Below are 25,848 nucleotides of genomic sequence, written 5' to 3' on the forward strand. Positions count from 1 at the left end.
AATCATCATCCATGTAACTGAAACCCACATCGGCTTACATCTGGGCCAGGGAGGGACATAATAGACGAAATTTGTAGGTCAGTATGCTATTTAGATCAGACTTCTTATTAGGCTGTTGATTCTTGTACCTTGAAGAATGTACCACTTGATAGGCAACACAGAAAAATCCTATGCGATGTTTTACCCTATATGATTCGTGTACCACAGCGTTGAGAGGCTGGCGCCATTGGGTCAAAGAAAGGATAAGGATAAGCATACAAGATGGGAAATCTTTCAAAGAATAGGAGTCGTTTTCTCTTAAATATTCTGAGATGAAACGCTTACTTTAACCCGAGTGTTGTAGTAGATCATCAATGTAGTACTAAAATGCGAGTAATCCATTTGCACGTCAGAGTGCCTGGGAATGAACGTGAACTTTGGAATGTGTTTCTTCCTGAATACTTGCGTGCAGCATTCCGCACAATGTTGAGCAATCAACTTGGCCACTCGAGCTACGAGATAATGTTCTTTCATGCTATCCGCAGTTGCGTCGAAGAAACAGGCTGGCGCGTTATCAGTGACATTTGCGATGACGACTGTTTGCACATGAGAGAAGGTTACGCATTGTTACTTTCGATATCAAACAGCAACGACACTATCCGTATATGTTCCTTTGCAGCGCTGGCAGTAAGCACAATGGCGAAGGCAGAAGATGTGCATAGATACAACAATGAAACAGAATGGTGAGAAGCAGGAAACTTGAGCCAAAAGTTGGGATGTAGAGAATGGCCACTCCAAGCTCAAGTAGGTTAGGAATACCATTGAATAACTAAACATTCTATCCTCTAACTATTTACCATTACGACATTTATATCAAGGCTAATCAAGGCTGTGCTGCGCACTGCCAATGATCGACCCAATGGAATGGCGCAGTAGAAACAAGCAATTTCCTCTAGATCTAGAGATTGATAGCCCTCATATTTTCCTCATCAGTAACACAATCTATTGGGCTTGGATTGTGCAACACTGTGGTTGGTCCCTGAATGGGGAAACGAAGCCAGAAAGAGGATGGAATTGACCAGGCAGCCTTACAGGGCAACCTTACCCACGTCATAACATGCCGCCAACACCGAGCTTAGTGGACTAAGACTGCAGCTCTGCCTCAGCGGCACCAAAAAAGCTCCAAGGATTCGCCGATCATTTCCTAAAACAGTATCAATGCAGCGCTCTACATCACTCAGTATCATAGGTATTGAGTACTAACTTAACATCAAGTATCACAGCTTCAAAGTATATAAGTAGCAGGAATCTCCAGTAGTGAGAAATACAATAAACGTCACAACTACCAAGATAATCATCACATCTTATTCTTCTCTCATTCATTCAACTACAAACCACTCACAAATACTTCACATCATATCTTACACAATGGGCAACTCAAGCTCTAAATTCAACACCTCTCAGCTGTCAGCTGAAGAGCTTCAAGATATCCCAAATATCATCCGCATGTCATACCAAAACTCATGGAAGAAATATGCCTGCTTCACAAGCATGAACATAAGTCTTGGCCCACCCGACGCTGAGCCCATGTATACCATTAGCTTCACCAAGGGCTTGTACGGCGATATCGTCCTTCACAAAGGTCCCACTCCCGAGTCGCCCGCCATCGCGACCTCATCACGAATCAAACAATACCACGATGATTACCTCATCACGTTGCCTACAGGAAAAGGCATCCATGAAGAAACTCTGCGCCGACCCAAGGGACTCAAGGGTCGTTTCTGGTTCGGATGCCTCGTCGGCGACGGCCCAGAGCAGCGTGTTGAACGCTTCGAATGGCGCAGATCGCGCGGTGCTGAAGTCAAGAGTGTCGGACAGTCCAAATGGGGTGGCTACAAGCTCGTCCGTCTTGGTAGCACCAACACCAAAGAAGAATACTCATCTAGCGAAGAGGATTTTCCAGAGGGCAGCAGCAACAGCGGTGAGGGCTACACCAGCGACGGAAAGGAAATTGTAGGAGTTTGGGGAAATGCCAGCTGCTGGAAGACCATGTCGGGTGTTGGAGAGTTCCAGTTTCGGGGAAGTGGTGCCACCGGCGAGCTGGGCAACATGTGGGCTTTGATGGCTGTCATGAGCTGCATGTCTATCTGGCAGAAGGTCCAGAGGGATAACGCTACTGCTGGTGCTTCAGCTTCTTCAGCTTCTTCTAGCTCCGCCGCCGCCGCCGCTGCAGCTGTATCATAAGTGTTTTGACAGACTTGTGGTGTATGAAGTTAGCGACTTTTCTTTTGACTTGACGGTGTTTGATGATATCCATACTTGTTTACCGCATAGATCTATTTATTCAAAATGATTTGCTTTATAAACAGCCATTGACAACTTTGCCCTTATGTGAAAAGACTACCACGTAATAGTAATACAGATGTATAGTGACAACACTTGTGATAGATACGCATATAACTTCAATAATACTGAAATCGATCAATTTCATATCAAATAGGGGCATATGGACACAAAGCCATTAGCGATGACGATAAATAAAAAGTATTGTAAAGTGTCTCTTTGATTATGTTTGTCCAGAGAAACGGCAAAAAAACATACAACAGCGGGGATTCGCTGGTCGTCACCGACCCAACTACTAATCCGCCGGTTAGTGGCTTGACTATGGGAGAGCGGACGGGATCCCGTATTTTCCACTACCTTTGGTCGTATGTATAAGACTAAATTACAAGAATAGATTATATAGATAGCACAGTCTCATTCCCTTAACATGTGGTAATGACCATCAGGGATTGAAAGGATCCCTTTTGGTGGCGAGGACTGCTAACACTAGAGTAGATCCCGAGCTTTCTTGACTATATTTAAGGAGCTTTACTTATCCTAGAAATAAACTAGGAGTTGTTTTCCATTACGACATCTAGAGAAAGACGTTGGATTGACAACGACGGCGTGGCGCACTTAAGCTTTGAACGACGTCGTGGAGAAAACAGTACAGTCCAAATATAAAAGGGGATAAAAGACCCCTGGATATTGACAAGGGCTTCTGATACCATTCAACAGTCGTAGTCTGTACCTTGAAAACTGCTAAATAATATCCTATATTGTGTCATCATTTCGTCTCTTATTAATCATTTCAAAAAAGCAAAAAAGAGGCAAGTCAGAGCTCACTTACACCAGAATCCTCTTACGTCATTGGTCCATGGCTCATATCTAGATCCACTATCGAAACTCTCAACACGACGCGTCCAGCTTCCTCCGTTAAAGTTCCTCCCCCAGGTAGTAACGGTAGATACCAACGGCCGTGATACCTCTAACATTTTCCAAAATGGCATCTGTTGGGACGAACATCTCAGCCTCAGAATCAGTCTCGGGCCCAGTCGGCTTTGATGACAGTTCAAGTATTACCAGTGACTTGAGCACTCTCGATTTCAAAGATGACTTTCACACTGATCTCCTGGAAATCATTCAGAACATAAACCCTCCTGGGAAATTTGCCTTTGGGGCAGGAATAAAACCCCCATCTGACTTTAGCATATCTGTGAATGAAGTCGGTAATGTTGCCCTGCCGCTTGTTGAATCGCAGGCCCGTCAAATCATCACCAAAGCGCGCCAGGCCCCCTTTGGCAAAGGGACCGATACCTTTGTCGACACTTCTGTCCGAGACACGTGGGAACTTGATCCTTCACAATTCACGATAGGATCGGCAGAATGGCCTGCCTATCTCGAAAGCATATGCCACACGGCTGCGCATCAGATGGGAATTAACACACCTATTCGTGCCGAAATTTACAAGATGCTGCTCTACGAGGAGGGTGCCATGTTCAAACAACATACTGAGTGAGTATTCTTTAATATAATAATCCCAACTGGCGGTTGACTCACACGGGCGCAGTACTGAAAAGATCCCTGGCATGTTTGGCACTCTCGTCATTAGCCTCCCATCTAAGCACAGTGGTGGCGAAGTCGTCTTGAAGCATTGCGGCGAGAAAATGGTCTACAAGTCATCCGAGTATCTCATTTCCTGTGCTGGTTGGTACTCGGACGTATCACATGAAGTCCTTCCGGTTACTTCAGGTTACCGTTGGGTTCTGACTTATAATCTTGCCGTCGATCAATCGCTACCAGCACCATCTGCTGCCCTTAGACGGTCTGCATTGCAGCCGCTCCGACACTGCATCAAGAGGTGGCTCGCCCAAGACCAAGACTCCCGCCAGAGCCCATACGTATACCATGTACTGGATCATGAGTACACAGAGGCCAACATATCCTACAGAACACTAAAAGGAGCAGACATGACCCGTGTCACGGCCCTTCGGCAAGCGTGTAATGGTCTTCCAGTTGCAATATTTATTGCACTTGTAGAAAAGATGGAGAGTGGTAGTGTTGCCTTCGATCCTTATGATTTACAGTACGGCGAAGATTCCGATGCAGGATACCACTGTATCGACGAAGTCTTTGATTCAGAATTCAGTGTCAAGATCACCAAAGACTTGGACGACAACGTCGTTTCGGGTAAGATGTGCATTGAAGAGGATCACCTTCTTGAGCCATCCGTCTTTGATGACATAAGTGCCGCCAAGGAAGATTATGAAGGGCACACAGGTAATACTGTTCGTCTTAATCCGCACAGCAGATATCTCTGAATATTCCGATCTTAGCTGACTATAACCTGCAGGGTGCCCAAGCAACCCATTGGTATCATATCGGTGTAAGTATTGTACTTCATTAGCTGTTATTCAGCATATTTACAGGAAGCAGGGTGCAATACTAGTTCCTTACGACTCCATCAGCGATTTCCTCTGCCAGTCTCAGTATTCTGGCGGCCCAATGGAGAAAATACCCCAGACACAAATCAATTGGCTCGCACAGCTCTGTACAAAACCAGATGTTGAGGACTGTTTGCTTGCTACCCTGGTGGATTTCGTTGAGTATGCGGTGCCTCATCTAGAAAGTAGAGGAGTCCGATCGACAGACAAAACCATGGTGTCAAACATGCTCAAAGCCGCCTTGCTTCACAAGAAGCACATGCTAGTTGAGAATGTTCTCGCGAAGCTTAGTAGTGTTATACCGCCTGAGTGGTACAGCTGGCTGAGGGAATGGCTCATCAGGGACGATGGCGAAGCGAAGACTTTGGAGCGGTTCAACACGGTCAAGAGAGGGTATGATATCAGGTTCCGATGTGTTCCCGGCTAACTTTTCCGAGGTTATCGCTTGCCATGTCATCATATGACGGACCAAGCCACAAATTTGAGGCTATCAGTAACCTGACTCCTCTTCCCAGGGACTTGCCTTCTAATCATATCCCTACTCCTGGGCCTATAATGGACTGGGCTCGACAGATGATTCGCAAGTTTCTCGGCGCTCATGGTCTTAGGGATGCCACCGCCAAGGACGGGTTATCTGTCATCAACATGGCAATGTACTTTGAGGATCCTGTTCTTTTCCTAACTGAGTCGTACGTATTCTACTCCCATTTAGCTGTACCGCAGTTCCCGTTCATCAAGCTAAATCGAATTTCAGGGCGGTACCCATTTTCGAAAAGCAGATATCAGCACCGTCGTTCCGCTTCAAGGTTCTATCTCAATTAATAGCTGTCACTGCTGCCGAAACACTCCCTTCAACAGAATCTATGAACCTCTATCGAACTATGGTCCGCTCGTTCATTGCCTCACAAGATTTTACGTTACTGCGTGACGCAAGAGTCTTGAGTGCGCAAGAAAAGAAGAGGGTGCGTAATCCATGGCAGATGGGCGGAGTGGGCATAGACTTGTGTCGAGTTCGACGTGATTTGGAAACCGCTATCACGCACGAGACTCTGGTCAAATTCTTCGTTTCTCTCTTTAAGACTAGCACGGAGATGGACAACCTTACAGATCAGTTCATGACCAAGCTCATCAAGCAAGCCGACAAAATCCCAGCAGTCGAACTCTTTACTATGTGGATACCTTTCTTGCAGTGCAGTATTGAACATATGGGGCAGGGAAGCATGTTGCTTACCACGCCATTGTATCAAAAATTCTTCTCGGCCCTCGTTCTGGCCATGCTCGAACGCTATCTTGGAGATAAGCCCCCAAGACCTGTAAATTGGTCTATGGCAGGCTCGAAGTGCCCGTGTAGTGATTGCGAACGCTTGAGCGCATTCCTTACACACCCAACCCAGATGACAGCAAGGTTCCCAATGAACAAGAATCGTCGCTATCATCTCCATAGGAATATTGAAGACGCTGGTGTTGGTTGCACTCACGTGACGGACAGGTCTACAAATCCGAACACAATGGTTGTAACCAAGACATGCCGACCTGAAGATGTTGCAATGCAGCGATGGCAAGAACGGCGGGATCAGTGTGCCGCAAAGTTCGGGAAGTTCAAAGCCGAGCATCTAAAGATGCTACTCGGTCCGAACTATGTTAGCATTGAAAGACTTGGCCCGGGACCGGACCAGACGACCACGTCACAGTCGCCAGTGGTTGGAAAGAAGCGTACAGCTGCTACGGCTCTTGAAATTATTGATTTGACAGAGGACTAACGGAGCCCCGATTTCACTGTAATTTAATTACACCTAATCGATGCCATCTTTTATAGGGAAGTCTCCCTTTGAACACTCGCTGAATATGGTTTTGGGGACCTTGTCAAGGAGTCGAATATCAGAATGTGTTAGTTTAAAGGGGGTAGTGGTTTTTTAGATACAATAAAAATACCTATTAAACATTTCTCTTGAAACTCATGATTGTCTGTTCGGCCACCTTGTATAATTCATATATAATTATATGCCATAACTAAACAAGGGTCATCAGTATTAACTCGAACCCATCATATCAGTAAAGCAACGAGTACTGGAAAAAGAGAGTCCAAGGTTCGTGTCTTTTTATAAAAGGATTAGGTTCGAAGCACACCACTGCGCCACTCGTCTCTGAATTGTACGAAGATTAATCTATATACTCCATGCACCTTGTTGCAGTCAATAGGAAAGTTGATGCATACACGTGATACATCTCTTCCGTAGGTACCTATCTAGGTACTTGCTTTATGTACGGCAACACGCTCTCCTTTCCTTTTCCTATTCTCTTCACCATTACCGAAGGCTTTCACAATGTCGCTTCACAAATGCTCGAGATCTCATGGCCCGCCAGCACTGCCGAACCTTGAAGATTTGCAACAACCTCATGATCCAAATTTCAACATCGTTCAAGCGGAGTCTAAAAGCTTTGGCAAAATCGTTGTTCTGAACGGTTTCCCAGGTACAGGCAAATTTACCATTCTCAAACAACTTCAAAAACACTTCCCTGGCGATGGTTCCACCTGTCTGCTTGATAACCATCTTCTCATCGATCCGGTTGTTGCAGTCATTCCCGACCGAAGCGACAGACACCACGAGCTGCGTCGCTTGGTTCGAGCCCCTGTCTTTGAGGAGCTAGGTAAACGTGCAAAAGACGGCGACACTATCTTGATGACGGCATGCCTAGCCGCGGATAACCAGAGAGATGATGCTTTCCTTGACGAACATTTAGATATTGCTCGCAAGAGTGGCGTCCCCATATACTGGATCAACCTGCGCTGCGATCCTGATATTCTTGAGCAGCGACTCTCGACTCCTGAACGTCAGGAGGGCAGCAAGTCAAAATTGACAGACGTGTCTGTTCTGCGCGACATCATTAAAAGCAACCAACTCATCGAGCTTCCTGGCAAAGAAAATAATGATATATTGGTGATTTATCGGGAATTGGATGTGAGCGGTTCTGTGGAATCGTCTGTCGGTCGTCTGAAGGGCATACTTGGGCAGGTGTATTGAATAGCTCCAACACTTGACTTCTTTCTCAAACACCAGAAATCTCAACACCAACACTGCAATACATGATTACAAAAACAAGTCGTCTTATATCGGCCACAGCAGAATCGACCAATATCCAGAACGCCCATTAGCAATCTCCTCCGCCATCACCTCCACCATCGCAACCACCCCCATCACCACTGCTACATCCGCTATCATGATGAGTACCACCTACCCCATTTTCTGCACCTAGCCATCCGTGGTAAGCCCCAGTGGCTGAAGACCATCCGTCGTTGGCAGCTTGGGGACTGGTATAAGTAGACCGAGGACGGGTAGATTTGGGTCTGTTTACAGGCCTCTTTTGAAGCTGTTCAACAACATCTGGTATGCTGTTTCGAGTGGATTTAACAGGTGGTGGTGTTGGTGCTGGTTTGGACTTGTCGGTTTCTTCTTGTTTCTTTTTCCGTTGAAATTTCAAGTACTTTCTGAAGAAGTCTTTTGGAGACATTTTGTGTGTGAGTGGTGACGAGAGTACATGTTTTACTCTGAGGGTGAATTGAGCTTTTATATACGTGCGAGAATAAGGTTATTCTTTTAGCCCTACCTCTTGTGACCCAAAGCTACAAGGCGAGGTAAACAGTCGGTATTAGACTTTGGTAGTCACGGAAGACCACCAAATATCTATTCATGGTCTATATCAAGCGAAATGTATGCTGCCTGGGATTGTGCCCATTGTGCGATCGAGTTCCAGCTGACTCGGCTGGACCGAGCAGTCTTATGACACTCTTCGAACATTGTAGCTAAATGTGGCAATAGATTATATTAGCAGCTCACTAGCGTCCAGTCTAATGTGTTGACTTTCCACTATCAGAGGACAGGAGCTATACGATAGAAATAGTCCACAAACATCAAACTTCATTCACCAGGGTATATCATGTAAGCCACATTACATACCTTTTTTCTCCAGCACAAAATCAACACTGAGTATCTTGCTCCCACTTTATGAGCTGAATTGCTCAGCCTCCTAATACGAGATGCTCTTTCCAGCGCTCGTCATCGTCGCAAAATATGCCTTGCATCGCCCTATGTTCGGACACCCTCTTTTTATACAGCTAGCAAACATAGAGAGATACATACTCAAGTTCAACGGGAAACAATCATCACTACCTATGCACAATAGCAGCACCCTGATATTGGTCATAGATGACATGAAGACTTCACTTGGTGTACCCGTACACTTTGTATAATCCCAATCCCGATTCATGTGGAAGTTGTCAAGAGAACTAACAAACATGAGGGTTGCTCGACAACAGATTGCAGGAGCATGAGAACGGCAACAAAGACATCTCCTACATCAACAAGATCAGGCCGCGTGGCCTAATGGCTAAGGCGCTAGATTTCGGTCCTCAGCAACTGATCCCTCTAGAGATTCCAGGTTCGACTCCTGGCGTGGTCGATTGACACAGCTGATTTGCTTTTTGTCTTTGCGTGCTAGTACAATCTTTAGTACCTGATAATATCCTTTTTTTTTATACAGGGATAAACCTGGCTGCATAATGCAGGGTCTTCTAGTCTACTGCCAACTCTTGGTATAATACGATCGAATTAATAAACATTACTTCTTATAGACGACATTCTGTTTCATGAAATGATTATAGACAATTGACTATTAATCCAATTTAATTCTAGAATAACATCCACCTGAATACATCCGTAACTCATCCTTCATGACAACCAACTGGCACTTGGCATCGCCAACACCCGGAACCAACCCATAGGATAGTCATGAATGTTACACAACATCAACACAGAGACAACAGACGCTCAACGAGCAAAAAGTGTGGTTCCGCCCGGGATTGAACCGGGGACCTTCTCGGTGTTAACGAGATGCCATAACCAACTAGACCACGGAACCGATGCCTTCTTGGTACTTGCTGACGGCTCACTCACTACGCCGGAACAAGTTGCCGAGCCATGGAAGCGTGGTTTGATGTTCCTAGTATTCCAATACAGTCATCTATCGATTATAAAAGTATTGGCACCTTGTAATACCTCTATTAAAGTAGTATTTGGTTATCCTGAACCCGTAGTCAACCAGACGCCGCATATCCCACAGCTTAGTACCCTTCCACCGTGATGGGTATTATCCCAACTAGAATGTATCTGTGATATTCCAGTTAAAATTGTCCATGTCCTGTGTGTCAAACCCTTCAAACATAGCGGCATCGCCAGAAGGATCCAGATTCCCACCATCAGTGGCAGACCCGAGCCCCATGTCAGATGACACACCTCCCATACTGACATCGAGAGCCAGATTGTCGACCGACATGTTATCGCCCTGAACCCCTGAAGCCGCAGCAGCCATGGCATCCCCGAGAGCAGCAGTATCGTCGGCAAGGTTGAGTGACATGTCCGCTGGCTGAAGCATTTCTTGTGGCTGAGGAATAATCATCTGCGTCTCAACTCGACGGTGCAAGCGTACCATATGCTCAGCCAGCACAGGGTCTTCCTTTTGGAGCTTTCTGCAACCTTGGACTTCCACCTTGAGAATATCGCGAAGAGTTCGCTGACGTTGAATTGGTGGAAGCATGTTGCCATTGGCATCGAGCATACCCGTTACCGGGGCATCTTTCACGGCGTCGGGCGCGCATATCAACGACGTAGCCACGTCGTAGATAATATTAGCGCTCCCAGCTGCCGTGTGCTGTCTTACTTCCTCCAAGATTACATGCAACAGTCGTCTGGGGCCCAGAATCTTGAGTCCAGCCAGAATTTGTCGATGAGTATAAGAAGTTGGCATACTGTTCATAGCGGGATGTATGCTCCAGTGAACGAGGCCTTGAATGGTGAGCTTGACGGCACTGGGGAGGCCACTCGGAGGTGTGGCCGTCCATGATTCAAGCTCGTTGAGATCTGTGCCTCCTGTACGGCGTGATAGAGTGACGCTCTCCTTGAGAGTTCTCAGAAGAGGTTCAATGTCTTGGTTCTTAGGATCCCGACGTTGATATGTTCGTAGAGCATGCTCTAAAGGCTTTGCGATAAGATTTTTAACAGACGAAAGCATTGTGCTGGCTTCCCCAGAAATGGAACTTGGAAGTAGGATAAGTTGCAGTATCTTAATGATGGATTTTTGTTCCTTCTGATCAATCCATAGGTAATCTGATAGGAACCGGATCGCCGGGACAAGAGATGGCAGCAAGAAAGTATCCACGAGGTCTATCCGAGTTAGCACATGCTTATTAGTCCAGGGGTGGGGTGTTTACACTCTATTCCTCCCTTAAGGCTTTCATCGTTCAGATAACCATATGTGTAAGCAACCACGATACTCTGGAAAAGGGGTGCCACTATGAGATAAAATTCCTGTGGCGGACAAGAAGACATCAACTCGTCACCAAGACCACCGGCCTCTGTGTCAAAGAGACCATGAACCCAGCCGTTGATATGGTCATTCTCCCGCTGTGTAAGCTCATCACCTTGTCGTCCAATATGCCCGCGGCCGATTATCTTGGCTACCCATGAGTCCGGGGTTGCAATGCCAATATCCACTGCGTTGAGGTTGTATCGATATGTAAAGGCGAATACAAGAAGTAGGACTGCTCCGAACTCCTCGTAGACAGGCTGATATTCGCCTTGGTCTTCCTCGTATCGCCAGTTGTCGAGTAACTGACACAAAGGCTCGATTATGTTTGGCAGTTTCTCAAAAAGGAGGATAACATCCAGTGATTGAGGCTTTGCCGCCAGCTGACTACAGAGCAGTTTCAGAGACATTGTCTCTTTGTTATGACACGATTGCCGCAGCACCTATGGTTTGTTAGATACTGCCAATAGAAAGACTCAAGACTACGTACCTCAACGAGGGCTTGGCAAACAGCCCCAACATTACCATCCGTCTTGTCAAGCTCCCGAACCAAACCCTGAATCTTGTCTGTATCAGATAAACAATCTTGTACCAGCTTGTCCTTGGAATGTTTCTGCAAAGACGGCTCATATGAAAGTGAAATTTCGCCCAGGATCCTCTCGACATGCTCCCGTTGTACAAGCCCGTGAAGAACACAGGCAGCGCAGAACTCCTCTCTAATACTTTCGGTATAGGGGTTGTTGTTTCTGGACTCATCAAACATGAGCGAGGCCGTGGGAAACAGGCTGGTGTCCACATGAGTAAGCGCTTCTGTGATGCAGAATTCAGCCGATGTGCCTGAGAAGCCTGGAGGCAGTAACTGATATAGAAGCAAGGGGAGTTTGTTGATCAAAAATGAACGCAAGAGGTGAGCGTCCTTCTGCCCCTCATTGCGGAACACAGCATTAGCTAGAATGTCGAATGATGCCAGAATTAGATCAATAGCACTTGACTGGATATCAGCTCCGTACTTATTGCTCATGTAGGAGAACAGAGCATGATCGTCCAAGATGGGGCGTCCAATAAGCTAAGCTAGTTAGCACATGATATAACTTAAGAAGTTGACACACTTACCGCAGCATTGAGATAGATATACAAACCTGCTCTCGTATTACTGACAGAAATCGGTGCTACCACAAAGTTTTCCAGGCCAACGGTAGAATCAAGAAGTTCATCCATGGCGGCGTTGGCGACTTGCTTCTTCTTGTCTGCAGGGTCAGAGCTGGCAAGAATCTCAGTGCGGAACAGTTCGAGCTTGTCAGCTATCTCCGGTACAAGCTGTAGTGCAGGTAAAAAGCTTGCTAGGCTTGTGGACAGCGCTTTTCGAGCATCTATAATCAATCAGTACAATAGGCCGCCAAGTATGGGTATTCGGATGTCATACTTTTCGCGAATGGTTTACCTATAGCACTGACGAGGATGTTATTCTCGCACAATCGTAAGAGTAGTGCAACTAGAGCTGCTCGCGATGACTCCATTTCATCCCTCAGCTGGCCAGTGGGGAACTGTTGCTCAAGCATATCAGCAGCGAAGGCCGTTGCGGGCAAGGCAGTGGTGAACAATTCCATGAATTTTGAGATGATCATGGCCACCTCCAAAGCCGTCCTCGAGTCCTGTATCGCTCTGCCCTCAACTACCGATTTAGTAAGTCTGTAGAAGAGAACCTCTTCGGCCCAGTAGGAGCTCTTCCACCGAGTGATGTTCTTGGGTTGCGCATCATCCTTCTCCTCAACCTTTTCTTTGCCATCCCTGTTTTCTTTTTGTTTTTCCTTCTCCTTTCCCTTTCCTTCTTCGGTGTTTGATTGCAAGTGTTCTTTTTGCGCTTGTGCGTGTGCATGTGACGAAGAGTATTTGTACAAGGCCCTTAGTATTGACGGTGTATCAACATAGCCCAATTTTGTGAGGACTTGGAGATACGGAGGTATTCTAGGATCGAGGCTACTGTCGTCTGAAGGCTGAGGGCGAAGAAAGAAGTCGGCGACGAGAGTGGGAGGTAGAGGATGTTGGTCGTGGACAATCTTGACGTAGGCCTCGAATTTGTCTGTCTCGAGTCGTTCGGAAACACAGCGAGCGACGAATTGGCACCAGTACTCAATTGCTGCGCGCATAGCATCTCCAGCTGCCGTGGGGTTCTCCATATTGAAGGAAGCTCGGTATCGACAGCCAAGGGGAGGTAGAGAATGGTAGTCGGTGTCGCGAAATGAATCAAGGATGGACAAAGAAGCTCCGAGTCGCGTCCATAGAACGATGGCCTTGTAAAGAGGCCTTTTGTCATATAATTCCGTCTATAAATACCTGAAAACACTAATAATGTCCAAAAAAGAGATCCATTAGACCATAAACTCGTTATTGAAGCTTGGGCGCATAGACCTGTCGCGCACTCTAGATAAGTGATATATGAGGTAGGTGGATGTTGATTCAGGGCGATGCAAGGTGGGACCTTCATTGGAGTGCGGATTAATTCCGCCGTCGATAAATTAAAGCAAAAGAAGTGACATTGATAAACTGACAGGTTATTTTTAATCACTAGAAGCATGAAAGACGAAACTAGCATATCAGTTTATGCTCTTCAGACTGTAGCCTTGGTTTATTCATTTTTATACCCCAAGAATTAGAAGGCCAAGTTTTCTGCTACCCACTAGACAGACAGTCTAGCTTCTGTCAATACGTACATAATCACCCTCGATGTCTAGGTAGGTACAGGTATCTAGATATTGTTCGTTACCCCAGGCTCAATCCCCTCAAGCAAATCCATGAGCTCCTCCCACACACGTCTATTCAACTTATTGCCTTCGTCCCCTTGCATACATTTGGGAAGCTGGTGCTCCTCGCCATTGAACATGAACTTTCCGTGTAGATCATCTCCTGCAAAAGCTCCAGCCAACAACGCCCGAGATCCCATCTCTGGTGTCCGTCCAAGTATCGCTACAAGGGCAGAGAGAAACAGGGAGAATGGGAAAGATATGTGTTGAAAGAGCTGTGTGCAGCACAAGCCTGGGTGTACTGCATTGACAATGATGTGTCCCTTCCCAGAGGCGTCAATTTCTTGGGAGAGTCGAGACATGAACATGGCTTGTAAGAGCTTTGATTTGTTGTAGTGCTCCAGAACGTAGGTTTGAGCATCGAGAGCCTCAAATATGTTTGGTTCATCTGTAGGGAGACGACACTAGTTCGCTGTCAGTGATGAGCTGTCAGGCACACTCGTAGTAACGTACATCAAAAGCTGCGTCGGAAGATACAATGACAAGGTGAGGAATAATGTTGAACCTCATCGCTGTCAGCCGCAGGGCGGGCAATACAAGAAGCGAAAGCAGAGCCGTAGATATTACATTGACAGTCAACATTGATTCATGGCCTTCAATCATCGCGCGATTAAAATCGAGAAGGCCAGCGTTGTTGATGAAGGCATCGACACGCTCCAATTTGTTGACGCGAGAAGCAAATTCCCGAACGCTGTCATATGAAGCGAGGTCCAAATGCCAAACTTGAATGACTTTTTCCTTCCCAGTCGATGCTTCAATGTCCTTCTTGGCTTGCTCGCCTTTTTCCATACTTCGACATGTCAAGATCACCTTGGCGGCATCAAATTCTGTAAGATGACGGACTGTTTCAAGGCCGATACCTGGTGAGGACAATATCAGTTCTTTATCAGAGCGATCTATTAGGCTCAGAGTTACCGCTGTTTGCTCCTGTCACAACGAATGTTTTGCCTGTGCAGTCTTCTTTTTGTGGTGGTATCGTGATGAACCTGTCACGGATCATGTTCAGAAAGAGCGACATATTGACAGCTTGCTCCCAGGCTTGAGCTAAGCCCAATATCCGTTTGAATTGTCAACACCGGTATATGGGCTCGAAAGTTGATGAATGAGATTGACTTGTTTACTATTGTCTGACAGGATAGATACGGCCCAACACAAGACAAGGCTAATTACTAAAACGGCATTCGTTTCTTCCAAGTAAGCAATGCATGGACCCAATTTTAACAGCATGACTTACAAAAATGCAGACTGCGATGTATTAATAAACCTATATTTTGGCTCCAATCGAAAACTAAGTGGCACTGGTGAATACCGTGAGTCGGACATGTCTTTAGAACCATGCGACTAAACCAGACTGGCCAGATATTCCCGGTGTCTATAGGTTCAAGGAGATGCATGCCTACTGAATATTTGTCACATCGAATAATTAGCTTGGGCTACATAGTAAGAATAAAGAGTTGATTAGCTATTAATGAATTCTATAGTCTATAATAATATCCGTAAATCATAAGGGAATGTTTACGCTACCATCCAAATCAAACCAAACTCTACAACCTATTACTTCTCAAAAGTATGCATGATAGTTCTCTTTCCAGCTGCCCACGCCTCAGACTTGTCAGTGCCCATGGCCCGGCCCTTGCCGAACCAGATCAAGATACTAGGCAACTTCCAGGTACCGAACTGGCCTGTCGCTCTGCTTCGGCCAAGCGTCACGCCGAACATGGTCTTGTTCGCAGGAACATACTCCGGAATTTCGCCACCTTCGAGATACGCAGGGAGATTCTTGAAGAGGTGTATCGACTGGTTCTCTGCCATTCCGAGCTGTGACGCCTCAAGGTTGCCTACGTCGCCGACGACAAAGACGTTCTTGTGTCCTTCAACCTGGAGACGAGTGGTCTGCTTGATGAAGCCATTGCTGTCGAGGAGCGTCTTGGGGACGAACTCGGTATTGGGAACGATTCCTGTCGCGGGAAGGTAGGCCTGCGCGGTGATTTTCTTGATCGTGCCATCAGAAGAGCGGGCTTCGATGACAATGTCTGAGGATCCTGGTGTGGGTGTTGCGCTGATGACCTTCGTGTTTGGCATGCTCTTGACTTTAAGGTTCTCGAGTTCCTTGACGATAGACTTGCGGACTGTATCGGTGGCAGGGGGAGAAAGGGGTAGAGTGCCCGAGTAGATGAAGATGACTTCTTTCTTTCCATGTTGAGAATACTCGAAGCCAAGTTCACCAGCTGTCTCAGAGCCAGTTGTTCCACCACCAGAAACAACAATGGTCTTGGCCTTGCTGATCTGATCCTGCACATCGTGCAACTTGGTCTTGGCTTCTTGTGTAGAGCCAGTACCCTTCCAAACCATACCGTCCCGCGTTCGGGAACCAGTAGCAATAATGAGAGTGTGGTAGTTGACCTCTCGGACAGTGGGGGTGTCGTTCAGCTCAACGCTGACGAGGTTAGAAGAAGTGTCAAGAGCAACAGCCTTACCCTGAATCCACTCGAACTTGTCGGAGGGATAGTCTGCGAAAGTAGGCTCAAGGGGAACAAAGGCCTTGTCATCTGGTACTTGGCCGGGTACAACGACACGAGGCATTGCAACAGGCCAGTGGAAGTGAGTATTGGGAGAGACGACGACAATCTTGAGGTCGTCACGCTTGAGGACTTGGTTGACCATTGTTTGACGAATGATGGGCATGGCAGCTGGGCCTGCACCCAGGACCACGATGGTTTTCATGCCAGACATGTTAAGTAGAGTTTTGGATATATCAATGTGGTTAAAGTGAGTATGTATCGCTGTCGTTGTAATAATTGAAGATGCAATTGATTACTATGATATTGTTGTAATATGGGTTGGGTTGGGTTGAGAGAAGAGATTCTTGATCCAGAGCCGGACCCGATGAGCTCTATATACAGAATTCATTTGACTTACGGAAACTTCTTCGGCATATTACAAACCCTTCAATCCCTCCATGTCTTGCTTGCTGTGCGACTCTGCAATGCGATTTCTCAGCTTGTGCATGTTTGAGTTGTAGCCGCTTACGAGACAAAATTAAGATTAGCTGCCATGCCGCGCGCGGCATGATTTAGCGGCGTCCTATAGAGGATAGTTGAATAAAACTGACCAATTATGCTGCTTGACGCTCGCTGAGGATCCCTCTTGCGCGGGTTTCGGAGACTTTTGTTAGGCGACTCTCCGATATCCGCTCCGCTATAGTTTAAAGGGCTGGCATTGATTACACATTGTAAAGAGTTGGTCATGAGCTAGATGCGAAACCGAGGATTGGAAACATGTGGCTTACATTTGATGTATTGCGGTGTTTCCTATCCTTGAATCCCGATATATCTCCCTCCCTTCAAGCTGTTTCTGTTACATTTGTAAGTTGTCACGGCTGCAGTGATGATTGATGAGTCCGTTTTCACATGCAGCCAAGGTCCGCAATGTTACCCTCGTAGCGAGTGCTCCATTCCATTCCTCAACTGCCGGGAGTCTGGACCCTGTATGTATTTGTTTCTAGGTACTTGGCTAGCTCTCAGAAACCAGGTATTGGGAAAGCAGGAAACTCTAAACAAGCTTGAGACGCGTAAAAGCAGGAAAAGAACTGGTCTATATGTGGGTAATTGGTTTAAATCATGTTGTCTTCTATTTTTAATAGCCAAGCTTTACAAAAACACGCCCAGGGAACATGAAGTTCAAAGCCTTTGACAACATTCGACTGAGTGAGAGACATCTGAGCCAAGAAGAGTCATTACCGAGTAGGGTAAAGATGGCTTGGGGGCCCACCTTAGGTTGTCGACTTTAATTCAACATGCCTCTTCAAGAGAACTTGCAAGAACGAATGCGTTGAATGTGAATGATACATTTGTATGTGATAACAAAGACATTCCTCTTTAATTGAGTTGCTCCATCTCATCTCATAACTTCTTGGCTCACAAAAGTCGGAATTCTCGGCTATGCTATAGGTTAAGCGATACGACACCAAATCTCCATTCGTGATACAACCCTTCGACTACCAACCTAGCTACATATTCCGAATAGTAGCAAACTTTTATATTTTGAGTAGGATACTAGGTACGATAAATACGCATTGTGTGGATAATCGTATTGACCAGTTTCACGTGGTTAAGTAGCTGTTAAGAAACTATGTCTTCATTGACGAAAGATAGACTATTTTCAGTCAAGCAAGATGCGAAGTGGTCTTGATCGAAGAAACAGCAGTAACCACAACATCAAGCACTTTGCTTGCTAAACAAAAGAGACGTTTATACTCCTATAAGAACGGGCGACGGGGAAAAAGCGTTGACAGACAATGTATGGCATCGTCATAAGCTCCTGGATCATGAATTTCAATAATCTTGTCCTCGCACGTTTCAAGGTACACCCCCATCACCATCATCAGTGATTGTAGGTTATCGCGAATGACGACAACGCTCGATGATCTTAAGTAACCTATCATTAGATTATTCTAATTTATTATCACACCCATAGCTACAGTCTGTTTCTAGACGTTGATATACGTCAATCTCGATCCGGAACCGTTGCCTACCATTCCCTGCAGTGTCACACCTATACGGTGCTAGACCGTAGTATCTCGATGAAGAGTTAGGCGTAAATTCCTAATAAGGAAACCGTTATCGAGATCCAGCACAATAAAGATGGAGACGGTGACGCTTACGGTGACGATGGACTGCCCAGTCCAGTTATCATGATGAAAAGACAACCCCGGTTTCATCTCAGCTGGCGCAGACAACCTCCACAGCAAGAATGTGTCCGGGTGTAGACCGGCATGCACTCGTAATGACATGCCTAGTATCCATTTATCGTCATGAACACACAAAAGAGAAGGCTGAAAGGCTGTTAAGTACGACAGGCCCCTTGTGTTGGTGGTGCGGCTCAAACGTCATATCCCTGAGCGGTGCTGTAATATGATGCAAAAGTTTGCCGCAAGGCAACCCTCCACCGTCGCTTGTTACGGTCAGCAAAATCTCCCCTGGAGTCGACAGGTCTCATCTGTAGAATGGATATTAGATCATCGGTGATTATTATTACGATTGCGTATGTGAGGTGAGATCGGGTCAAGCCTTTTTAATAAGAGAACCTTATGTCATATCTCCAAACGACGTCAAAACAAACATCAGAAGCAGGGATAGAGTTGACGGGATGGGGCGTCAACGGAGGATTTTTTGTAACAAAGAGGGCCCTGTCAAAGACCAGGGAAATGTCAAGTACACGGATGGGGCAGAGTCTAGAACGGTTTAAGCCAGACACAGAAGGTCCATGAGCTTCTTTCTGCTGCGGAAGAGGCTGTTTCGTAAGTGGCATTGGTGGTTTTCGCAAAGACAAACCGAGTTGGAAAGATCAGTGTCGTCATCACGTGTCACGACGGCTGATCTGAGAGGCGAGATGGTTCAGTTTTTGACAAAGATGCATCATGCCTTTTTGAGCATCAAGCCGCCTAGGCGCTGCAAGGGGTTCACTGCTGAGATGAGGAGAATGCCGGGCAGACCTCGAGATCACGGGCCTCTGTTTGGTTGAGACGCCTAGACGCTCAAGCTAGACACCGTTTTTGCACCACCAGTACTTTTGTGAAGAACAACCTTGTGGGGCACGGTTGAGGCTCTACTACCTAAGTAAGTTTGACGTGTGACGGCTGAGGATAGAGTCAGTGTTAGTAGAGTCTGAGGTCTCAGAGTCAGAGATAGTCAACAGAGATACAGGATATGTGCTAGCTTCCCCGTCTAAGAAATTCATCTTCTTGTTTGACCAATGCAATGACGCAGACGGGAATGTCGACAGTTGTATGTAGTTACAGTAGCCTTGTGGGTTAGGATGCGTATCCGTCTGCAAGATACCCTACCCATGACGATTTTCCATCTCCCCCTTACCCCTTCTCCTTTGATGTGCATCAAAAAACGGTGGTGAGAGCTCAGTGTGAGGCGAGATATGACGGTGTACGGTAGCATCTTGTGTCTGCCTCTCCCGTCACAGAAACAGAGCCAGCCTCCGTTTCCCCCCAGCAGTGACAGCACCTGTAAAACCCCCCTGAAAAAAGATGACATCAGCAAACTGAACAGTGGGGATTTCCCTTAGCGTGGCGGATGAAGTGACCTCATTGGCGCTCTCGCTCCTTAACGAAGATCCATGGATGCCGTCATTGGCCCACTTGAATCTCGACTACCATTTCCCAATTCTTACTCGCTGAGCGGCACAGCAACTCAGTTTGCCTGCCACAGAATTGGATAATTGGATCACGGTGGGTGAAGCCATGAGGGTGATATGGGAACTCGACGTAATTGCCATTCTCCGTTTCTACGCGAGATTAGGCAGGTAAGTAATTCCGTTTCTGTGGCGTTTGTTTTTGTGTTTTTTGTCTACATAGCTCTCAACGTCAGGGATGAGTTCATTCTGGGGCACATCTGTTGCCATCCTTGAACATTCAGGGTCTTTTTTTTTTACAATGGAGAATCGCATATCAAGATCAATAGATCCGGTGTAGCAGTCACCGAGGATATGGATATGGGGAACGTGGGAATAGCTTCACTGTTCCAACTGTTATCCTAGTGTAGGTCAGTTCGATTCGTTAATAAAGTAGCGAGTAGTCTATGATCCTGGATTTTCGCTTTAGCCAAAGATGGGAAATTAGTAGCCAAGATTGGAATTTAGGTTCGGGACCATGGGAATCCTGCAACAATCCCATGGTGTTGGGTGCCCAAAGTCCGAGACCTCACCTTCAGGCTCGGTCACCATATGGGTCCAGTGATGCGCGCCCATCCGAGAAAGTATATCGGAATTCATCCCCACGCGGATGCGACATTTGAGCCGCAAGAGAAACATTTCCAATCAAATAGATCCAATAAATTCTGAAACTTGTGGCTCTCGATATACGCCAACGCTTATCAACCTCGAGATCTCAGTAAAGATTATGCACTCTAAAACTTCGTCGGTTTGGAGTAATCCCGCTCCCGCTCTTTGATTGATCTCTGGGCTAAATTACTAAATCTCGCAGGCGCCAAAATAGCCCCAACGACTCTAAAGGTCCGGATGAATGCCACCCCGAGAAACCACAGCGATGATCCCTCTTGATATCGAAATGTCTCTGATAATCCTTGTCCCCTCTCCGTCGAGGTCTCAAGGGTCTAACTACAGGCCGCATCTTGGCAAATAGGTCCAGAACCTCGACGAACCGTTGTGCTTTCAAAACAGCCGCGTGACCCGCCCTAAAGCTCAGAAAGTAACCCCTCGTGGTCCCTTGATCCCTTCCTACAGATCTCATGGCTTCGTAGCTGAAAAAAGTCATTAATCATTCAATGGACTTTTGCGCCATTAGCGGGCGCCCACAGGCAGCTGCGGTTAACTCTGCCATTGAGCCTTCCTCGTGAGACTCTGGCCTGCCGGAAAAACTTTCCACTTCCCGTTATTGTCGTAAGAGGATATTCTCTTCTGGGACCATGCATGATATAATCAAAACACTGATATGGCCCCGAATGCATCATTGCCCCGTTGTTTGGCTCGAGCTTCGAGACATGAGTTCCAATCGCCCACCTCCAAAACAAAGAAATGATGCACGAGATGACTTCAATGCCGGGCCCGGATCAGCAGGGTCTTTCTTTGTTTGTCCAGAGTCTCCATTCCACTGCAGTTATGTATCTAAGGTAAGAAGATACTGCGTGCAGGGTTCTATTGATCAACAAGAGCAACAACACAAATACAGTAAACTGTTGTTGTAATTATCTCATTGTCGGCGTAGCCTCGCCTCTCACAAGCTCCATTGCTTCAAAGTTTACACGTAAAAAAGTGGTGGCGATGGAGCAGGACCCTGAAGAACTGGGGGTTGTTTGATTTGAACGAATCAAGAAACGCAGCGTCAGAGCGCAAGGATATACCGACGATCTCTCCGAAGCTTACATAGTACGTACCGACTGTGTAGCAGTCTCGACTCGTCAAGCTACGCTATATGCAGACGCTAGACGACGACAATCTCTGCCGATCAGTCGCTCATGATGGCATAACATTGGCTTGAACTGGCTGTTGAGCCCCGATTTTCCTCTTTCTCCTCTGAGTGTTCTGAAGGAAAAAGAGGGGAAACTTGTTGTTTGTCTCGTGCTTCTTGAAGCCACTACGGGTATGACACCCGCACACTGAGAGAGAGGGAGAGGGAGAAAAAGAAGGGTCCATCCACGACGACGATGATGTGCTACGGAACCACGCACACCCACTCGAGGGAATATCGCACCCCCCATTACACAACTAAACACTCCACTCTGACTGCATTTTCAAGGGACCTGGGGGTGGAGGTTAATCCCAAGCTTTCGAGCCTGTACCTTGCCCGCTCCGCTCCTCTCCTCTGTCTTCATTCTCTCGTGCGTGTACGGTTTCTGGTATAATAAGACCCTGAGATCCCCCCTCGAAATCAATTCTCATCATCCAACACAACAAACAACAATCACAACAACAATAACTCTTCAACCTCACTTTCAAGCCTTTTCATCTTTAAGCCGGCGTTTCAGCACAAGCCTATCAATCAATTCATCTCTACTCGACTTACCTTGACAAGTCGATTGCCTGCAATTCAACTCATCCAAACAACTTACACATTAAACAACTACACAAACAACACCTTCATCATGCCCGCTCGATCTGACTACGGCTCCGTCTCCATGTCCATGTCTCCTCCTCCTCCCACCAACCTCTCAAGCTACTCTCGCTTCATGCACGACCACACAAAGCGACAGATGGAGGCTTCTGGTGCTAGCCCTACTCCTTCCAACGCTACTGCTCAGCGTGCCCGTTCATCCATGACCAACGGCAACACCAGTCCCAACTACTCATAAAATCTCATGACATAAGATAAAACAAATTCAATAACGACACCTCACCTCATCATTAGAGACTTCATCATCATGACTTGTTCTCTTTTTTGTCGTTCTGCCTTGGCTGATGGGTCTTGGAGATGGCATGACATCAAATGCGACGTCAATGGTGGCGAAGTTCATCAACTCAGCCCCAAGTCCTCATACAACCAAGGCACTCTCATGAAACAACAACATTTACGGAGTACTGGTGCCTAAAAAAGTTCATTCTCATATGATCTTACGGCCTGACATTTTTACCAAGTTCTATTTTCTTTATAAACACGAAATGCAAGGCGTTTTTGGTGATGGGATTTTTCAAGGTCGCGAGAGTGGCTTTTGTACTATTAGCAAGTGAGACAGGGGCATACAAGCATCAGTGGAGGGAATAGGACATAGCTTCAGCTATAACTGCAATAACGATCAATTTTAACACTTTCATCTCAATCATGAAAATTCTAGGCATGAGCATTTTTTGTGACCCAATAAGAACCAAGAATTGCAGCCGCAATTAAATGCTCTAGTGCCAAATATGACTATTGATTGAGAGAAGCATAGCCTTACCACGATCGATCTTTTGTGCGGGGGATCTCAAATTATAACATCATTATCATTATATATACAGTTTTGTGAAACGCATGCCCTTATTCCGTCCGGTTCTCCTCAATTATACTTTCTTCTTCAAACCCAGAGCTGCTGAATGGTCCTTCTTCTTCTTGATAACCCTCTTGAAACTAGGCGCTGGCGCTGGCGCTACAGGTTTCAGCTCAGCTAACTCGACAGGCGTGTCGTCCTCAACTATAGTCTCCATTTCCATACGGGCTCGTGCGGCAGCGAAAGCCTTCTTAGCAGCCTCGTCGTCTTCCCTCTCCTGTTTCTCCCTTTCCTCATCCTCTGTCCGTACGATAGTGTCCGCAAAGTCAACACCTTCTTTCTCGGAACGATTGATTCGTGCGTTTCGGTGTCGGATTTCGTCCAGCGCATCAGCGGCGGCCATTTCTCTCTGCGCGTCCATGTTCTTGGCTTCGAGTTCCTCCATTGCATTCTTTTCTTCCTCGCCCGCAGCTTCTGCTTCCTCGCGTTCCAGTCGGTTCAGTCGCTGTTCATCATCTTCGTTCTCGGTCTCGCGATTACGCCATGGCTCGTTATTTCGTACAGCCCCTGACAAAATAGTATAGTCATTGTTCTTGGGGTCTGTACGTAGGATGATCTCCCCCGAGCACCCCGTACAGCGAAATGACAGTCTGATAAGCTGGATGTTGAGGTACTTCTCATCCGGCCGTATCTCCTCTTGATTTGTTAGCTAAACTCATCAACGGTGAAGGGTCCAGGACTTACTGTTGGAATTAAACTTCCTGCCGCGATAGATGAACGTTCCGCATCGTGTGCAGCGTAGAGAGAATGGAGCCACTACGGAGGTTAGTCAAGTCATGGTCTCTGGGGTTGGTAAACTTACTTATTCGAACTTTTTGTGTCTTGGGTCCCGCATCTTTGTTTCCCCGCCTGCGGGTAAGAGCTGAAGGATCGAAATCCGGGGGGTAGTATTTCTGTAGGACTTTGCGTTCACTCATATTGGGCGAGTTGTGTTTAGTTTGAAATCGAGGCTGTAGTTTGGTATTGAGGTGGAGCGGAATGATGCCGGCTTCTAAGGCGGTGGATGTGGGCAGTACATTGCGCCTTAGTCAGCACAGCTCAGTATCAGAAACTTGCGCTTTACTTTGTGCTGGTTAATAAACCTGGAGCAGAGGTACCTAGGTATTTATAATAAAGAGTGTCAAACACGAGAAAAAAATACCTTGCGCACAAATGTAATTGTCGAAGCTTTAAATTAATTTTTGAAGTTATATTCAACTTGAGAACTATATGCTTTTATCCTATTACTCTGAAGCACGTGCATACGCGCCGTGAACTTACATCACTGGCCTGCATGTCGCCCCATAAAATATTTGACGTCTGGCGGCCCGCGTTCTGAATCTCGAACTTGACCAATTTACACACTACAACCACCACAATACATCATGGGCAAAGCCGAAGTCGGATCTACGAAATTTGTCGCCAACCGCATGAAGGCCAAGGGTCTTCAGCGGTTGAGATGGTACTGCCAACCATGCGAGAAACAATGCAGAGATGCCAACGGATTCAAGCAGCATACAATGAGCGAAAGTCATGTGCGACAAATGCTTCTCGTTGGCGAAGACCCCAAGAAGTACATCAACGACTATACCAAACAATTCCTAAGCGACTTCCTTCTACTTCTAAGGACAGGTCATGGAGAGAAGCAAGTCCATATCAACCGTTTCTATCAAGAATATATTGCAAACAAGGTCAGTTCTATGCAACCTGTCTTTACCCTACCAGCTTACTAACGAAAATCAGGAGCACATTCATATGAACAGTACAAAGTTCGGTTCTCTTACGGAATTAGCGAAGCATCTGGGTCGCGAGGGTATTTGCCGAGTCGAAGAAACCGAGAAGGGCATACACATATCCTGGATCGACAAATCACCAGAGGCCCTGCGACGACAAGATGCACTGAGACGCAAGGAAGCACAAGATCAGGGCAATGAGGAGTTAGAGCAGCGCATGATCCGAGAGCAAATCAAACGAGCGCAAGCCGCCGCCGGCACCAACGACGAAGAAAAGGAAGAAGATCCCGAAGCCCGCGAATTGAAACGTCAAGAAGGCGAGAAGATCAAGCTCTCATTCGGAGCGAAGCCAGCCGCTCCTGAAACGAAGGCGTCAGAGATTACTGCGCCAGGTACAGCTGCAACAGAAGCAGATCTCTCAAAGGCAGAAGAGAAAACTGCAGAAAAAGGAAAGGAGCCTGACACAGCACCGGCGAAGCCAAGCGGGTTTGGAGGCATCTCGATGAAGCTTGCGGGGAAGCCTCAGACCAAGAACGTGTTCGCCCAGGCCAAGAAGAATGCTCTCTCTTCGGGATCCAAGAAACCAGCAAAAATTGAACAGCCCAAGAAGATGAGCGAGGCCGAACGTATAATGAAGGAAGAAATGGAAAAGAAGCGGTCCAGGGACTCTGCCGGCTTTAGTTTTGGCATGGGCTCTAACAAGAAGCAGAAGAACAATTAGAAATGTTCAATTTTATTT

At 46.6% G+C, this 25,848-nt stretch overlaps 10 protein-coding genes and 2 non-coding genes across 12 annotated transcripts; 6 read left to right on the top strand and 6 right to left on the bottom strand.

Moving 5' to 3' along the window:
* Positions 1–1,407: 1,407 nt before the first annotated feature.
* On the top strand, positions 1,408–2,223 carry FPOAC1_011173 (uncharacterized protein; the record flags this gene model as incomplete). The annotated part of the gene is made up of 1 exon (XM_044855558.1): positions 1,408–2,223. One exon carries the CDS (start codon positions 1,408–1,410, stop codon positions 2,221–2,223), a length of 816 nt encoding a protein of 271 aa, XP_044702871.1.
* A 1,081-nt stretch (positions 2,224–3,304) lies between these two features.
* FPOAC1_011174 (uncharacterized protein) lies at positions 3,305–6,505 on the top strand (the record flags this gene model as incomplete). The annotated part of the gene is made up of 6 exons (XM_044855559.1): positions 3,305–3,816; positions 3,872–4,581; positions 4,655–4,687; positions 4,751–5,138; positions 5,261–5,434; positions 5,500–6,505. The coding sequence occupies 6 exons, from the start codon at positions 3,305–3,307 to the stop codon at positions 6,503–6,505; spliced, it is 2,823 nt and encodes a 940-aa protein (XP_044702872.1).
* Positions 6,506–7,069: 564 nt separating this feature from the next.
* Positions 7,070–7,768, top strand: FPOAC1_011175 (uncharacterized protein; the record flags this gene model as incomplete). The annotated part of the gene is made up of 1 exon (XM_044855560.1): positions 7,070–7,768. One exon carries the CDS (start codon positions 7,070–7,072, stop codon positions 7,766–7,768), a length of 699 nt encoding a protein of 232 aa, XP_044702873.1.
* Positions 7,769–7,895: 127 nt separating this feature from the next.
* On the bottom strand, positions 7,896–8,255 carry FPOAC1_011176 (uncharacterized protein; the record flags this gene model as incomplete). Its single annotated transcript, XM_044855561.1, has 1 exon — positions 7,896–8,255. One exon carries the CDS (start codon positions 8,253–8,255, stop codon positions 7,896–7,898), a length of 360 nt encoding a protein of 119 aa, XP_044702874.1.
* Positions 8,256–9,113: 858 nt separating this feature from the next.
* Positions 9,114–9,203, top strand: FPOAC1_011177. Its single transcript has one exon. It is a non-coding gene; the product is annotated as a tRNA-Arg (tRNA).
* Positions 9,204–9,588: 385 nt separating this feature from the next.
* On the bottom strand, positions 9,589–9,662 carry FPOAC1_011178. The gene has a single exon. It is a non-coding gene; the product is annotated as a tRNA-Val (tRNA).
* Positions 9,663–9,899: 237 nt separating this feature from the next.
* On the bottom strand, positions 9,900–13,282 carry FPOAC1_011179 (uncharacterized protein; the record flags this gene model as incomplete). The annotated part of the gene is made up of 5 exons (XM_044855562.1): positions 9,900–10,963; positions 11,011–11,548; positions 11,596–12,171; positions 12,219–12,475; positions 12,529–13,282. 5 exons carry the CDS (start codon positions 13,280–13,282, stop codon positions 9,900–9,902), a joined length of 3,189 nt encoding a protein of 1,062 aa, XP_044702875.1.
* A 569-nt stretch (positions 13,283–13,851) lies between these two features.
* FPOAC1_011180 (uncharacterized protein) lies at positions 13,852–14,924 on the bottom strand (the record flags this gene model as incomplete). Its single annotated transcript, XM_044855563.1, has 3 exons — positions 13,852–14,310; positions 14,360–14,766; positions 14,822–14,924. 3 exons carry the CDS (start codon positions 14,922–14,924, stop codon positions 13,852–13,854), a joined length of 969 nt encoding a protein of 322 aa, XP_044702876.1.
* A 536-nt stretch (positions 14,925–15,460) lies between these two features.
* Positions 15,461–16,639, bottom strand: FPOAC1_011181 (uncharacterized protein; the record flags this gene model as incomplete). Its single annotated transcript, XM_044855564.1, has 1 exon — positions 15,461–16,639. One exon carries the CDS (start codon positions 16,637–16,639, stop codon positions 15,461–15,463), a length of 1,179 nt encoding a protein of 392 aa, XP_044702877.1.
* Positions 16,640–22,518: 5,879 nt separating this feature from the next.
* Positions 22,519–22,725, top strand: FPOAC1_011182 (uncharacterized protein; the record flags this gene model as incomplete). The annotated part of the gene is made up of 1 exon (XM_044855565.1): positions 22,519–22,725. The coding sequence occupies one exon, from the start codon at positions 22,519–22,521 to the stop codon at positions 22,723–22,725; it is 207 nt and encodes a 68-aa protein (XP_044702878.1).
* A 685-nt stretch (positions 22,726–23,410) lies between these two features.
* On the bottom strand, positions 23,411–24,314 carry FPOAC1_011183 (uncharacterized protein; the record flags this gene model as incomplete). Its single annotated transcript, XM_044855566.1, has 3 exons — positions 23,411–24,033; positions 24,082–24,153; positions 24,200–24,314. The coding sequence occupies 3 exons, from the start codon at positions 24,312–24,314 to the stop codon at positions 23,411–23,413; spliced, it is 810 nt and encodes a 269-aa protein (XP_044702879.1).
* A 447-nt stretch (positions 24,315–24,761) lies between these two features.
* Positions 24,762–25,830, top strand: FPOAC1_011184 (uncharacterized protein; the record flags this gene model as incomplete). The annotated part of the gene is made up of 2 exons (XM_044855567.1): positions 24,762–25,067; positions 25,120–25,830. 2 exons carry the CDS (start codon positions 24,762–24,764, stop codon positions 25,828–25,830), a joined length of 1,017 nt encoding a protein of 338 aa, XP_044702880.1.
* Between the last annotated feature and the right edge of the window lie 18 nt (positions 25,831–25,848).

The sequence above is a fragment of the Fusarium poae genome, chromosome 4, assembly GCF_019609905.1.
Source record: "Fusarium poae strain DAOMC 252244 chromosome 4, whole genome shotgun sequence".
NCBI classification, from domain to species: domain Eukaryota; kingdom Fungi; phylum Ascomycota; class Sordariomycetes; order Hypocreales; family Nectriaceae; genus Fusarium; species Fusarium poae.